Source organism: Rissa tridactyla, chromosome 5, assembly GCF_028500815.1.
Source record: "Rissa tridactyla isolate bRisTri1 chromosome 5, bRisTri1.patW.cur.20221130, whole genome shotgun sequence".
NCBI lineage: Eukaryota > Metazoa > Chordata > Aves > Charadriiformes > Laridae > Rissa > Rissa tridactyla.
In genome coordinates, this window is record NC_071470.1 from 56,811,150 (window position 1) to 56,827,954 (window position 16,805).

A 16,805-nucleotide genomic window follows, 5' to 3' on the forward strand; every position below is an offset into this window, starting at 1 on the left:
TTGCTTTCATTAAAAAATGTTTAAAATCATAAATACTATAGCTCGCAAACAACATAAGACAAAGCAAATAGTACAGTAATAGATACATACCCACATTTATACTGTAAATCAAATACACGCTGTTACAGAGTAGAAATCCATTATTTGTTAGAAAAGTTAATAAGTATTTCCAAAGAGATGTTGCATTGTTGAGGCTATTCTAGGCTAACAAGAAGAGTATTTGAATGGTTCAGCAATAATCTCTTCAGTATTTGTGTCATGACAGCAGATTTCTGTAATGTTACTGAGCCAGAGTCACTCCTAATTTTCTTGATGAGTGACATAGTGAGTGAGAGCAATTATCCCCAAATATAGCTGTTCTTTTATTCTCAAACTGATGTATATTTCCCCAAAATATTAACTGAATGGCTTCTAAACAATCAAACTTCAGTCTTGCAAAACTGCGTGCATGCTATTCAGTTCAGCTATGTTGCTCAGTATTTGTGGTGTGCAACGAACCGCCTGTGCCTATTGTTTTTGTTCCCAGATTAAACCTCTGAGGGCATTGGCAGCCTCAAGCTCTGTTGAAGTCATAGGGCTCTGAAGATGCTCACAACTTCATTATGTTGTTGTTAAAAGTGTTAGAATTTTCAAAGGCCTACCCACCAAATATTGCAAATAACAGTAGCAAAACCTTTTCATTTTGTACAAACACTAGTGCGACTTGGAGACCATTCCATCCTCCAAATGTACATCTGTTTGAGCAAAGGCTTACCAGAAACAAGTAACAAGGATATTGAGATCATTGCTCAATAACCACAGCCATTATTTTGCAATATTTATTGAGCTCTGCGGGGGGGATTCCTGGGATCAGAACTTGGCTGGTTTTAGTAGCAATATTTTCAGTTGTGTCATATGGATTGTTTCACGTTATTAGAGCTGGATGCCGTTATCTGCCATTTCAGAATTGCTAGTTATAGATCTTGCGGGAGTGCATTTGTATGCCGTAACCTATAGCAAAGTGCCATGTAATTTGAATGGCAGCTTTATCCACCGTGAGTCTCTCTGACAAGTAGCACTGTTCAGGGAACGGAACGTGTCTGGGCACCTTTCCTATTTAACCCGGTTGATTGAAAATTATGCATCCAGGCACATTATTTTCAAAACTTATTCTTGAACGCTTAGGTGTAAAACGTCCAGTGTGTAAAAAAAAAAAAAAAAAAAAAAAAAAAATATAGATAGTTGCCACTTAAACCAGTTTTTTGGAAATTATGCATGGGGATTTTAACATGATCTTCACCTGTTTTACCAAAACTAGACCTACATAATGCTTTGAGACACAAGTACAATCAGATGCTTTTTCTTGTACAGCTAAAACATATGTATTTTTTTTTCAATAGATTTCCATATCTTTCCAGAAAGAACTACTCTTAAGCAGCAGGTAAGGAAAAGAATATGGGTGAAATATTGGGGGAGGAATGGGAAAGAACATTTAATATATTTAATCTTATTATACATTTTTCTACATTAAAGTCAACAGGCTGCAAATATATTCTGCTACAAAGCTTTGTGTAAGAAATATCTTTATAAGAAAATACATCTCATTAAACATTTCCTGTAAATAAATTATCCCAAATAACTATGTTTTGCAAGAGGAAAAGGGGTTAGGCCAATGATAAAAAGAGCTAAAAAATGCTGAGAGCCCATTTCTGCAACCCCCTGCTCACGCTGGGTATCATTTTCTTCTATCTGTAGTCAGAATGAGCGCAAGAGAGTTCCTCTGCTGAGTATGTGTGGTGTCAGTGTAAATAACACTTGCAAAATTGGTTCCTGTACTTTTTTAATATCTTGAAATTATGCTATTTCTGAGCCTTAGTCCTGTTTCACTTACACTGGAAAAACTCTGAAATAATCAGAGTTACAATGATAGGACTGCAAGACAAAACTCTGACAGAGACTATTAAAAACCAGAAGACCCTGTCTCTGAGCAGTCCCTCTAGGTCAATAAAAACTAACTGCAGTAGGGAGAGAGGTGTGTGAAATGCTCTTCTTAGGCTTTTATGAAAGATAAAGGCAACATAGCTGAGGTCTGTGTTCTAATTAGAAAGTGTGAGTCGGGTGGTGCAGCTAAGCTATAGCTATTACACGGCCACTGGTGGAGACATGTCAGTGGGAAAAGGCGTCTTAGGTATGGGTGACATGGTCGTCAAAGTTCAACTACATACTGGTCTACCCGCCTTGTTCAGAACTGATTAAACAGAAAAGTCCCTTGTATTACAAAACAAGAAAACGGGTAATTATAAATGGGTAATTACAATTTAGCAGTAGGTCAGTTACAGAATCAGACTTCTTTTAAGAAATATCAGTCTCTTTACCAATGTTTATACAAAGGAATACTTGCAAATAAAATGAAAAAGTTTGAAAAGACCAGGGAGACAAGTCAAGGGATAGAGACTGTCCTTTTTTTAACCAGCACACAAACAATGTAGAGTTGTCAGCTGTTTCCACAGTCCATGTACTTCCATCATTCCTGGCAGAACAGTCCAGACTGCGAGGACATCAAGTCCAGGCTGAACATGTGCTGGAGGCTGGTATGCTGTGACATTGCATGATGTTTGACAAGTCAGTTGCAGTCGTACCATCTTCTTACATCCTTTTCTGCAGGAGAGGAGGTGCTCACAAGAGCCAACTCCTTTTTCTTTGCTGCTTCTAAGAAACAAATCCATTATACTTCTGCAGAGTGCCATCAGTATCCCGTTGCTACGAATAAAACGTAAAAATCTGAGTTTGTAGCAGTATGCTCTAAACAGCTCAACAAATGTCTACAGCACCTGTTATAACAGCAACAGACAGAACTTCATAGCTCTTCATGTTAGGCACTTCAACACTCTGCTATTTCTTTTGGAAATGTCTATAATGCAAGTATGCTTAGGCAAAGAAAGTATATTTGGGACTAATGAGCAACTGCCTGTATATAATTCCGGATTCAGCATGCACATATTTGCTTCATCTCTTCAACCCAATGTATACTAGCAGTAATCGAGGCAAATACAAGCGATTAAGTGCCATACTATGACATTGAGCTATATAAAGCATTTCAATTTACCTACGCATCAGAAACAAAACCCTGTTTAAATGCCTCCTCTTAGAGAAACTGCTGCTCTCTTGAAATTGTGAGATGGCAAGTTTTCACTTCTTTCATGAGGGCCTGCAAAACATAGCACTCTTGTCCTGCAGGAGTGCTTTCTTTGCTGAAGGGTCAGCCCTGCGTGACAAGGGCGTGTGGACGTTCACAGTAACTTTTTTTCCATTTCTCACACCTGCAATGTGACCGATAATGTGTTGACAGATGAGTCTTCCTGGTATGCACTGCTTCCTATAGGAGTACAAGGTATACAATTTATTTAGCAGTCATTACCACGCTGGAAACCCACTGTAGCCCTAACACTGAACCCCTAAAACATCATGGGACAACACAGCAAGGTAAGTGACATTAATTTCCACTGTACTTGTTTGCATACTAGCATTTCCCACAAACTGTAGAAGTTATTTACAAAAGAGCTGCACAGTAGGAGAACTCCAGCTGCACTTGTGTTTACCACCAGCTCAAAAAGAAATGCATTTGGTGTGACTTCTACTCCTACCCTAACTGTTACATTAGCCATTCCGCTTTCATTTGCAGTCCTCATTTCCCACCATGCCGTAATGCATTAAATACATAAAGCCACAGTTACTTAATACTGTCTTGCCAATCCTCATTCAGATTTTCTGGCACACGTGAAGTCTTGATTTAGAAGAGGAGGTCGCATCTTTCCATACTTTGCAAGACAGCCCCTTGGCACAGTCACATCGTTGGAAAATCTCCAGTCCATGGGAACCTTTCTTGCGCTGTTTGGTGCACACCTCCCCCTGATGCAACACAGGCTTGCAAATTTTGGTCCAGAAATGGCGAGCACAGCAGTGTCCCTCAATACAGTCTGATGACCGTAGGCAGGGATCGCCTTCGTGTCCTAAAAAGAGCAACCAAACTATTTTACCTCATGGGAAAATGTGAAAGTACAGGTGCAGTGCAGACTGATGCAAACGAAGCTCAGAAAAAGGAGAGATGATATTTCTATCTGTGGCTATTTGAAGGATTTGAACACAAGGGAAGATATGAAGTTCTATATCTATCTATAGAAGGTTCTATCTATGAAGACAGAAAGGTTCAAGGGGATAATTAATGAAACCTGCCGTAAGCCTTAGTAAAGAGAAATTCAGCTACAGGATCGTAAGCAGAATTACAAGTGCTAAATTACATGACTGTTACAAGAGGAGGATGTATGCAGTCTTGCACAACTGAAAAATGGATTGTCAATCCACCTCTGATATAGAGAAGAAAGCAGATGCTATTTCACAGGAACTGTCGGTTGACGTTACATCACTTTTTGGGTCCTGCTGTGAAATTACTGCCTATTTCTGGTTTGCATTGCTGTACCTTAACAGCAATAACATGATTCATAACATGAAGGAACAAAGCAGTGTAGTGCAAATGTGATCTTACCTTTTATGTGCGACAGCTTGGAGCGCGGCCTCCCTAGGTTTTGCCATCCCAAATCCTTGCTAGCATAATGACTGTTCTTCTTGTTGCGTGGCCCTTCTAGAGCAGGGATGTGAGGTGTAAGGATGCTTTCAGTTACTGGTATGCAAATACCTGTGATGAAAAGACAGTCAAAGATTTGAACAAGAGGAAAAGCAGTAAGAGACATACACAGACCAGGACCATGAAAGTGCTGAGGCTTGTCCTCAGTGATGCTCAGCTGTAATCCTGATCCCTGGCACCTAACTTCACTGCAGCTCTGCTTCGCTCAGTGTCAGACAGTCTCATTGTCACTCTGTCTTTATGGTCTGAGCACCTGGAGAACATCTCTCTCCAGAGGACAGTATGGGAACGCAAACACTATGGTTATAACCCTCTCCAGGGAGAGTAGATCAAGGAGTCATTAAGTCTTTTGCTTCCTTAAAAATATGGGTTCTGTGCAGTCTTCCAGTGAATCGAACCACAGTGAATGTATTGCTGTGATTCCAGTCAGCAGCATTAGCATTTTTGGGTTTCCCCACCCCAAAATGAGAAAAAGTCTGGTAGTATACAAGCCTTAAACATAGAAATACTATTAAAGAAAATGAAATGGAGTGGAATGAAGGAGAAAATGAAGTTTTCTTGGTTTAGAAAAACAAGCACAGTCACCCAGGAAAAAATACTGCTGCTGGGAACACACAGAGAAACAGATGCTATCAAAATGCTGATTTTATGGAGGAAAACCAAGAAATGACTGACGTACCATTGTTGCAACGGTTCCCAGGGCAGCACATGCCGTCTCTGTGGCAACGCTTCTTCTTCCTCCGGCACATCATGCACGCAGACGTTGCTTGATGAGGACTGTGACAGTATCGCCCAACTTCGCATTCCTTATCATTGGTACACGGATAGGCCTGATGGGTAAAAGAAAGGTTTACAGTAAGCACTCCTTTGTACAGGGTGTGTATGCAACCTAATAAAAAAACAAAACAAAAAAAAAAACAACCAAGAAAACAAACCCAAAACAAAAAACACACGCAAAACAACCCAAAAGAAAACAAAAAACCCCACCCAAACCCACAACAACAAAACACCACCACCAAAACCCTCAAACAAACAAAGAAACCAACACATGAGAGACCATTCACAGGGGCCAGGACAGGAGATAGAGGCAGAGCTGCTTAACTGCAGCCATGTAGCAATGTTTAAGTTCATGCTGCTGGTGAAGATGTGTCTGCTTAAAGAATCAGGGAGATACAACCAGCTCCCTGGTGGTTTCATCTTTTCTTGCCTCAAACATATATTGGCACAAGAGAACTCATATTTTTGTGGGTTCAGGACTCTGACTCAAATACAAGAGCTTAAAACTCCACAGTGAAGAATAAATGGAGCCATAAAACTCCTCTCGGTCAGTAAAAATCCTGAAACACCCCCTGCAATAGGTAACATTTTAATTTAAACTCCAAGGAGGCATTTTTCCTTTGATAGTTGTCAAACGCATTGATGGGTAAGTTCACTGTTCTCACAGTGAACATCTACACCACATTGGTACAAGCTCCTTTGCAATTGCACCACTCCCCACTGGCCCACACCAATTGCACTCCTTGGAAGTGAACAAACATCCTTGGTCAGCATTTCACTTTCATAACTTTTACTTCACTTATGGGCTTAGTATATGCCTTAGACTTGCCACATGCTAAACACCACCCTACGGTATCCAGCATGGAATGTATTATAGAGCACAAACTGTCTTGCACAAGCAGAGACACACATATAGAATTCTCCTATATTCATCAAAACCAGCATTATCTTACAGGAAAACTGACTTTTTAAAAAAGGGTGTGAAAGCTCTGTATTCTCCCATAAAGAGAAAGAAAGGTTTATTCCTACAAAAGGAAAAGACATGATGCTTTAAGGAGACGTAACAACACAGACGGACACATTCCAGGATCCTTTCTGCTGACTCCCACACAGCTACAACTATGCTTTCTGTCTGCATCTAATTTTACTGCCTATTAAATTAATCCTAGATTTTTTTCATTCTGCAAAATTATACTTGAGGAATTTGTTTAGATAAAAGGATGAGAATAAATTTGGGGCACTTTCTGGAAAATGATGTTTACACTTCCTCAACTAATTTTATCCAGCACTTTAAATAAATCAAAGTGCGTTGCTTTTGCTGTTTTCAAAATGACTCTTGCAATTAATCAATCACCACAAACAAAAAGCTCAACTGACTAATTTTCAAAATAGGCTGGTTACTTTTCTAATAATATTTTAAATCAAGGCTTGATTATGTTGTTATCAGAAAAGAAAAACTTGGAGGCTGTTGAGAATTTGCTCTGAAAATTGTTCTTTTAGATGGAGAACTACTTGTTTCTCTGTCTTTGTGCCATTCTGTTGAGAATTGCAGAAGAAACAAGAGGTCTGATAATAAAGCAAGTTTCTCTAGTGCCGTTAGTGGGAGGGGGAACAATTCCATTTCCCATGTGATTTCATTAGTTGTTTTCTTGTCAAAATTTACTTCACAGTACCAAAAGTGCTGGCTGGATATTTCACAAGTGCTGCTGCCCCATTACTTCTGCCCTCTGAGTGTGTGTCTTTAAAGAATGATTCCAGAGTGCAGCTGTTTGGAGTAACCTGACGTATGTGTAAGTCTTTCTCCCTTAAGAGTAGACATTTCCTCTTGAGTTCATCCTCAAGAACATCAAAGGCGGCCACATCTTTTATCTAGGAGTAGTGAGCACTCACCTGTTTGGTACTAGTGGATTCTACCTATTCTAGCAAAATAGAACTAAAGCGCTGTCCCCTCAATCTGTCTCATCGCTCCTTTCCCTCATTTTTCCAGGAAGAAATCATTAACACTGATTTACAATTTATGATATAGTTACCATAAAAGTAAGACTTCCCTGTCTTAAATGAGACCTTACTAAACTAAGGATCTTACAACGCAGAAAAATGATTTTATAGAGACCTGTGCATGGTTATACTCAGTTTGGAAAATACTAACAATGCTATCTGGGGGAAATGCAAATAAAAAACATATGAACTAGCTAAAACCTGGAGATGAAGGCATTTTAGAGCCTTGTCTGTCATCAAGACCTTCATAACTGCATCTTTTTTCCAATGTGGGCATGTGGTATACACCTGCAACTTGTCAGCAAGAAGCCTACTTGCAGTTTTCTTTTGGTTCCTCAAATATCTTTAAAAAAAAAAAAAAAAAAAAAAAAGAGTTCCCTGATCCTGAATAGTGCTAATGAATGCTCTCACATACCATATCTCGTGTCTGTTTTACTTTTGGCTGTTAGGCTGTGGCACGTAAAAGATATTTTAAGATAGACATCTAATTGCAAACTCTCATCTCTGTCTTTAAGAATGGTAAAAGTAACCAAAGACAATTTCAACATTAAAGATTGACAACAAACGTGACATAACTCAGCCTTTAGTCTCACTCTAGAGTCCCATCCTATATAAAGATAACACTTCGGAAATTAAAAAATTAGCCAAAACATTCACTTACCCAAGGCAAATGACAGCAGCACATCAAAAAATAATTTTGTGTTGCATGGAGCTCAGACAACAACTGACAAGTCCATTCAAAACCCCAAAAGACCAGCTGCCAGCCAGCTATATGAAAAAACCCTCTTGCAAATGCCTGATGCGTTCAGTTGCCTTGATCTTTCTTCCAAAACCACCATCCATTTGATACCCTAGCTATCAATCACAAAAAGTTGGAAACAAAAATGCCTACATAGCCTTGTGTCTGTCTCCTACTCACTAGATATTCATTGGAATAACTCCTGCTCTCAGCAAAGTAAGTTCTATCGCTGTGCAGCATTCAGTATTAAAACACAAAAATAAAACAAAATAATACAGTGCGTACACTGCCTTGGCTAGCAGAAGGGAAAATGTGTTCATAATTGTCCCATTGTTGTCAGTAGCTGAGCCAATCTATGTATAAATATGTATATATTTTTTTAAAATACAAGATAAAGAAAACATACTTGTAAAAATGTACATGCTAACAATTGTCTATGCTTGAGTCAAGGTTTTCAAAATCTCCTACACCGCAGTGCCTGAAACACAGTCTTTATGTTCAGAGAATTGCAGAGAACATTTCCTATATACAACACAAAGACACAAATCAGTCCCAGATGGAGAGGGAAAATGCAAGCTGTAAACCAGCTCTACTTCCCCAGCAATGATAACTAATTCTACAAGGCACATCGTCCCTTCACATTCTTCAGCTATACATATAATTTTCTGGTCATAAATCTCTATGCACTAAACACAGCTTTGATATTATGGGAAACCAGATGAAACCAAGATAAAATATGTAGCGCTCCCTGAAGCTGCATTTAAACAATCTTATTTAATTTTTTTAGCCCAGATTACAGGCAATCAAGTCACCCGTAGCATGACATAAACTCGATTTGCCTGTGATAATGAGTCACATTTTCAGAACGTGTTGTCTGATTAAGAGCATTGCTTGCTGAGATGTTTTCTCCTCAGTCATTCCAATTACTTTTGTATCCTTCTATAATGCATGTCCAAAAACGTACAGCAAAGATGTACTGGATTTTTTGCAATGTCAGAGGATTCAGGCTAGATATTTAAACGGCTCCAGCTCATGCTGTGCCAGGATGTGCCCTGCATCAGTCCACCAAGACTAACCTTTGACAGCCAGGTCATAGCAACGCATAAACGTTCCTTTTTGGGAGAGAGACTATGAATCTCCATCCCCGTGTTTCCGAGCGCATGATAGAAATACTCAAGGAAAATGATGCAGATGATTGATAGGGGAGAAAAGTTGGGGGGTTTTATAGTCGAACAAGTTCTTCCAGGGGTATTACTGAGGCTCTTCTTTTTGTATTAACTTCAGAGTGAGGCAGAGGAAGGGACTGACTATCTAACTTTTGTGACTAAGTGGCTAATGCCATTCCCTTGATTTGAGGAGCGTGCAGGAGTGAGGTTTATTTCTACCTTTGTCTTCCCCTTTTTGGCAGAGGACATCTAACTTAGTACCTTTACTTGGTGCAATGATGTTTTTTTGGGCTTTTTGCTGGAGTCATTTACTATCCCACATATTTTATATGGTCATCTTGAACCACACAGTTTCACCGCAAGCTGGAGCAATACTAAGTTGTGTTATGGAGGCAGTCAGTCTGAGTCTCTCTGTCTGGCACTATAAAACGTAATGGAGAAGCACTCCAGGGGAGAGTAAGAAAGACAGATGCTGTAATGTGCTGAAGGGTGAGTGAGCAGACTGATGGCAGACATACTTTATTGAGCTTTGGGAGATAAGGGCTTGAATTTCAGCATGGCCTCCAGCAAATATTTGAAGACAATATTCTCAGCCAGTGTCTTAGTCACCAGGCTCTCATTTGCTCATATTATGATGTCGTGTTTGTTTTTACGCTGAAGCTACTCCACACTGTACTAGCTAGCTATGTCAGAGAAAGGCTGGAAGAGCCACTGGCATATTTTACCTAGGCTGTGTCATCACTTATCCAGCACAAGGAGTCCTAGACACTGCTGGCTTCAGACCCACCTTCAACACTGAGAGGAGCTGTGCCTAAATAAGTGATTTGGTGGAACTGATATCAGTAGTGAGTCCCCCAGAAGCAGTTCGCTCTTTTTTTTTTAAACACATCATAAAGTCCAAGTGCAGAGTCGGTCCTGGCAGGAGATCATGGCTACTACCACTCCCAGCAGAAGAAACAGCATGGAGGTTATTCATTACCCTTTTACTGTGGATGCTGAGCAGCGCTCAAGAAGAGAACTAACATCTCATGTACCACATAAATGACAATATCACTGCGGTTACTGTACTGGATACGCGGCCAGCTTCTGTCTCATACAATCATCCTGTGATGGTACTGGGGACTGAGCTGAAGAACAGGAGAAAAGCCACAGCCACTTGTACAGCTGGAAAGTAAGAGCACTGTAGAGCTACCCGTGTCAATCCTTCATTACTCTCTCATCTGGCAAGGAGGCAATAGCTATTGCAAAGGTGAGACAAGTGACTCAAGAAAATAGACACATACGTTATCCCAGGAATGGTCTTGCTTCCTAGGTACCAGTGTGTTGGAAATCAAATTTAGGCAACCACTCACAGTCTTGAGCATACAGAATCCCTAGTTATTAATACCCTATGTAAATACCTGCGCCACTAAGTTATGCTATCACATCCAGCAGAAATGTTTTTTTCTGCTGTCAAAAGACTTCTCTTTTATATCACACCTATATAATCTTTTATATTCACATCATGCCTGTGGAACAGCTTATTGCAAATGAATTGGTACTGCAACTCAGCCTATGTGTCACTTGTTACTTAAGGAAAAAAAGTTATTTTCTCTATTTCAATTAATTATACTTTTATAAATTTTGAAATAATGACTGTAAAGTAGGTGGAAGCTGACCTCTCTACAGCCAGTGTGCTAACTAAATGATCAAAACTGGCCTGAACTATAGGCAAGAGGACAGAGTTTCCGCTCTCCACGTAAGAGATGAACAATAGAGCTTGTTTGCCCTTTAGTCTCGGGACTGCACATATTGCTTAATATTCCACAGCCATCAGGCACGATGAAGCAACCAACTGGCTCAATCATGGTGAGAGCCTCTCCTTCCCGTCCTGCTTTTGGACAGGACAGAGCTATCTTTCTGAGCAAGGACTTGGTCCCCATAGAGCAAACATACGAAGTAGCCACAGGATGCCAAGGCTGCTTTTGCGTTTCTCTCTCTCTCTGAAGAATTAGTTAATCCAAAGTAAAAGCATGCCAATAAATTAGGAAATGCAAGCATATGCTTTAACCAAATAGCCTGCTGTCAAGACTAATTACAAAGAATGCAAGTCATTGTTTGGCTCCTTGGTTGGGCCTGATTCTGAGTTGGGATCTCAAATTTGTTTTGGCTTTTAGCAGATCAACACTGGTGGGACAGTTGCACGCAACATGTGGCCTGTAGAGCAAGATGAATACATCACATGTGGGATTTGTCCCACTCACTTCTTTGGAGATAGAAGGAAGATCCTTTCTACGAAAGTCTAGGAGAAGGCCTAACATGATCTCACAGGACAACAAACGTTTGTAACAATGGAAATATGAGCTCTTCATTCAGAACCATATAAATGTGATAAAGCAAAATGGAGGGGGGAAGGGAGGAAGTTAAAGCTTTTTAACAAACAAACAAACCAACCAAACAAACAAACTCCAAACTCTTCGTGGGTTGGTTTTTTTCCCTGCAAGGGGAAAACTTTCTACTTTCTGATAGCTTCTCAAGTGTATTCAGACAAACTGAATATAGTTTGAATATAGTTGGTCTAATGGACCAACTTCAGCCTAGCTTTCTCCTAGCTGCTAAGCAAACATGTAAATTAAGATGTGGATGGGAAATGACTGTCATTTACTACTATTTTGTTTTTAATCCCAAATGAGAAAAGAGTTTATCAGCAGCCATCTGGAGCAATGCAGTTTTCCCACAGCACTGCTGATGTTGCTTTTTTCTATTCTTAGCTCAACACAAGCATAGATGATAGCGAGGGATCTCACTGTGCACAAGCAGAAAGCCATGGTTAATTTATCCCACGGAGGAAATCATGCTGTGCTCTCAGACAGCTCCAGACATGAATCCTGTCTCAGACTGATCTCACCAGAAACTCTCCACTCTCAGTGACTGCTGTGGCACAGACCATTCCTGAAAGCAAAACTCACAGTAGTTGCAATGAAACAGATTTATTCTGTTCAGTTGCCATGACAAGCTTAACGATTCAATTTTTCTCACCAAGCCTCCTTCTTGTTAAAATAATACATCTCTGACCCCCTTCTCTGCCAGGCCCAGAGAGAAAAGCACCATCTTCCACCTCTAGACTAAGCACAGGCACTTTGTTCTAGCATAATTTATTTTTAACTCTTCAACTTAAAACAACACTGCTGTTCATGAGGTCTGATTCACAGAGTGCTACATCATGGATACGTATACTGCAGCCTCCAAAGATCATTCCTTCAAACTGTGTGGCTAATGGCCCCAGAAGCCTGCATTATTAAGACAATAAATATTCATGTTTTAAAGTAATACTCAATCCACTGCTAGACCACCAGGGGAAGAACATTTCTAAAACGTGCAGTAGTCCAGCTCTCATGATTTGCTAGAGCCAAAGAAAATTCAGATCTTAACAACCAAAAAACAAATCTCACTGAGGTCCCTCTGAACTGACAAGGCTGCAGGACTCATTTGGGTCCTGACTCAGGCTTCCCTTGTCCTAACAAAAACATCGTGGAAAACAACTTCTCATTCTGCCAGTGGTAGGCAGTTGTGCAGGGAGCTGTGCTTAGAGGGAACGTGTAGCTGCACCCGGTGGAAAGAGAGTCAAACAGCTTTAAAACAAACACAGGAGCTATGTTGTCCTGTTGCACACAGAACTAGCCAGCGCAAGTGGTGCCTCTTCCAGTGCAAACAGAAAACCTCCAAAGGCTTTTCCCGTATGAAATCTCACTCATACACTGACCCATGTGATCTTCTGGCCCACATGGTGGATTTCAACGAGCATTTTAGGTCTACAGCAGAACCTCTTACTCAACAGCTTCACTTTGAATTACTCAACATTCAATACCTTTTCTTACAGAACTACCTGTATTTTGTGTCCTACTGGGAGGAGGTAGTGCCAGTTTAAAGCTGACCTTAGCTTCAGGAGGACATACAGATAAGGTAATCTTAAAGACTGCAAGTGGATCAATTAAATTCCTGGGTAGATACTATTTGAATTAAACTGGCCTTAATTTAGTGCATTTTACATGTGTTATGAAAGTATAAACTCAGAGGTTTAAAGCATTTAAAGTAATCCACCTTACAAGTTTATTCAACTTGATTCACCTTCAATTCCTCATCTAGGTAAAACCTGGACGGTTACATTTCCAAATTACTTAAAGGACGGTACACAATGCCCAAAACATGCACAGATGTATGTTGTTTATAGATGCAGTGTATCTATTGTAGTTCCCAAGGCAGCACAGCTACGGATCATCCTGTTCTATCACACCCTTAAGGCAACTTATCAACATCAGATCCACATTGGCATCACTCTGCTGAATCCTGCCATTTCAAAGGAAGCATACCATGTTTCCAGCCCTACGCACACTGTGCATACACAGGTGCTCAAGTTTTCCCTCCCTACCACGTATCATGACCACAGGATCAAATAGCAGTGCATCCCACTCAACATTTGGAGAGACCATGAGCCTCCTACACTGCTTGACTTTGAAGGAGGCTTCCTGCTCCACAGAACTGGTACCTTACAGAAGACATGATCAAAGAAGGTTCAAAAGTTTGGGGGTCAGTTTGACCCCAAATTTTATGGACTTTGTCTCAATGTCTATGATTCATATTGTCTGGTGAACTACCAGCAGCAGCATTACAACAGAGAGCACCAAAACAACATTAGGTAATCTTTGAAGTCAACAATGTAGTACTAAATCAATGTGACAGGAAGCCTCTAGGTCTTGATTTTATGTCATTTTCGAATGCATCACCAAAAACTGCTCGCAGAATAAAGGTTTGTTAACATGCACTTTGTTCTATGTCCAGCCTTTTCAGCAGACTGTTCTTGCCCTTTTATCTCTGCCTTTTCCCCACCCCTTTTCTGATGGTTTTGCTTTTTAGTTTTGTCTCTAATTGGCTATTTATCATCTGTTCCAGAGTAAGATTCTTCTGGCTTTTTGATCAACATGTTTATTGTGATGGATGAACAGTGGGTTGCCAAAAACAGTTTTCTCTCTGGATCTATTAACTCTAGAAGTATGTGATTTTTTATTAATCTAAGAATACTATCCAGATGGAAACAGCTAGCAGATCCTATGGCTCACAAAGCACCAAGAATTAAACCACAGGTAGATACTCACATATTGTTGTTGGGAGTAGAGTAACGCTGCTGGGAACTGGCAGTAAGTTACTGTTCTAACACCTGGGTCCAAACATCCCCAAATCATGACGCACTTTCAAGGTGGAGCTTTTATTGGGAACCATCTCTGCAAGCATGTATTCACAGCATGAAAAATGAGATGACAGCTTTACCTTCTGTAGTATAGCTACTAAGGAAGTAAACTCCCTTTGCTTTTAAACATTCACAAAATCCAGAAAAAGCAAGAGGGAAACCCTTTCTCATTGAAGTCAGTGCAAAAACTCCCTTTGTCTGCTACAGCGCCTGGAGAGGGAATGCTTCCACGTTATAAACATTTGTGCAGCGTCTGCAGTCCTCACCCTGGAAACGAGACTGAGGTATTCCTTGCAGAATACACTTTGCATTGCAGAACACAAAGCATTTAAGACACTAGTTTTCAAAATGCAGTTTTCTCTGGCCCTCATGTTTAAAAGGACAGCCCTGAAAACATGAGTTCGTGTCAGCTCTAGAGACAGCCAGATGCTCTACATCTGAGAAGGATGAACCACAGTCTCCACCTCAGCAGACCGCTGACTGCAATCTAACATTGTTACTGAATGTCAGCATTATTGCTTGTCTCCCTGATGGTCACTTATGTGAGAACACCTGGCTCATACACCGCTTTCAATCCCCAGTTTTTCTCTATGCATTAGAAACCACCACTGTCATCTGATATTCAAAACACCTTCCCTCTTTTCACAGAATCACACAGAATGGTTTGGGTTGGAAGGGACCTTAAAGATCATCTAGTTCCAACCCTCCTGCCATGGGCAGGGACACCTCCCACTAGACCATGTTGCTCAAAGCCCCATCCAGCCTGGCCTTGAACACTTCCAGCGATAGGGCATCCACAACTTCTCTGGGCAACCTGTTCCAGTGCCTCACTACCCTTACAATAAAGAATTTTTTCATGATATCCAATCCAAATCTACCCTCTCTCAACTTGCGGCCGTTACTCCGTGTCCTATCATTACACTTCCTGATAAAGAGTCCCTCCCCCTCCTTCCTGTAGGCCGCCTTTAGGTACTGGAAGGCTGCTATAAGGTCTCCTCAGAGCCTTCTCTTCTCCAGGCTGAACAACCCCAACTCTTTCAGCCTGTCTAACATGAGCCCCTCTGCAATGTGATGGCTGTGACTGATCCATTGCAAGGGGAACCGAGAGGGATGAAGTCCTTTGAACTCCAAAGCACCTACAGAGAATTGAAATCAGACATCAAAAGATTAGTCAGCTCAGCTTTAATATCAGAACAAACGAACAATGCCGGGGCACCTATGCCAGTTCCCACTCTCCAGTCTCATGTATCACAGAATTCAGAGATGTCGCCACAGAAGTTAATGAGTTTTAAGGACAGAGGAAGGGGAAAAGAAGACTAAGAAACACAACGAGTCAATAATGTGACTTGGGGCTTTCCCCTTCATAACAACAGGAAGAATTACAATACGAGAGTGTGGCTCCTCATCCTGACTTATTCTGGGAGCAGTTATGCTTGTACGGGGAGAGCAGCGCGCATGCAGTGGGACTACCTGCAAAAGAGCAGCTGCCCTGGGAAAAGACTTGATCACAGCCCCCTGAGGGCACAGGTAACCTCTGTGAAATGGTTAGGCTCATATTGCTGTTCAGCTGACTCCTCAGTGAAAGAAAAAAATATAATACTAGGCTATTAAGGCAAATTATCACACTTTACTCAAAGGAGGCCAAAGATAGCAGACAAGGAAAGGACCCCTAACAGTATCATTAAAAAAATCTTTGTACTCTTATTAAACAATTAAGTTAGAGCTGCCTACCCAACTCCAGCCTGTGGTAAATAACATAGCAATCAAGGTTTCAACACTGTTTACCCTTTCTTCCCTTTTCTTTTAAAATGCTCCTGGTTAATTTTGCACAAACAAGAAAACAGGAACAACACAGCAAGGCAAGAATAACTTGTGAGTAAAACCAGATGAATACTAACATATTTACATAGTGTAATGACTTCACTATTAATTCAAACAAACCCAGGCCCCAATTCTCAGAAGACAGAGCTGAGCACATGCAGTCCAGGAGGCAAGAACAGGGTGGCTTGAGACTACATTTATGTCTGCAGCCCCTGAGTCAGGAGGGACTGCTCTTAGTTTCAGTCTGCAATAGCCACTCGGGGACCATCTTTCATTCCAGACATTGTACTCCGACTACACCCTCTTCTCAATCTTATGGGCCCCTTTCCATTTTCAAGGAAGACTTCCATCAGTGCTAGGGACCATAACACAGAAGAGACAGGACAACAAGGTTTTCAAAAGTATCCAATTAATAGAGAAAATAACTAATGTCACAGAAATGAGAGAAAAAAGAGAGTA

The 16,805-nt window shown here is 40.7% G+C and overlaps 1 protein-coding gene across 2 annotated transcripts in view; it reads right to left on the minus strand.

Annotated features, from left to right (window-relative positions):
• Window positions 1-1,229: 1,229 nt before the first annotated feature.
• Window positions 1,230-16,805, minus strand: part of DKK2 (dickkopf WNT signaling pathway inhibitor 2) — a 43,858-nt gene continuing 28,282 nt past the window's right edge. Inside the window, exons 2-5 of one of the 2 annotated variants that reach the window (XM_054204070.1) lie at window positions 5,301-5,451; window positions 4,523-4,672; window positions 3,714-3,989; window positions 1,230-2,739 (exon numbers count right to left, since the gene is read on the minus strand). In XM_054204070.1, coding sequence (XP_054060045.1) covers window positions 3,739-3,989; window positions 4,523-4,672; window positions 5,301-5,451 — 552 coding nt within the window. In that variant the 3' untranslated portion in view covers window positions 1,230-2,739; window positions 3,714-3,738. Of the gene's footprint in view, window positions 3,990-4,522; window positions 4,673-5,300; window positions 5,452-16,805 lie in introns of both variants that reach the window. The other variant, XM_054204069.1, reaches the window with a different exon arrangement.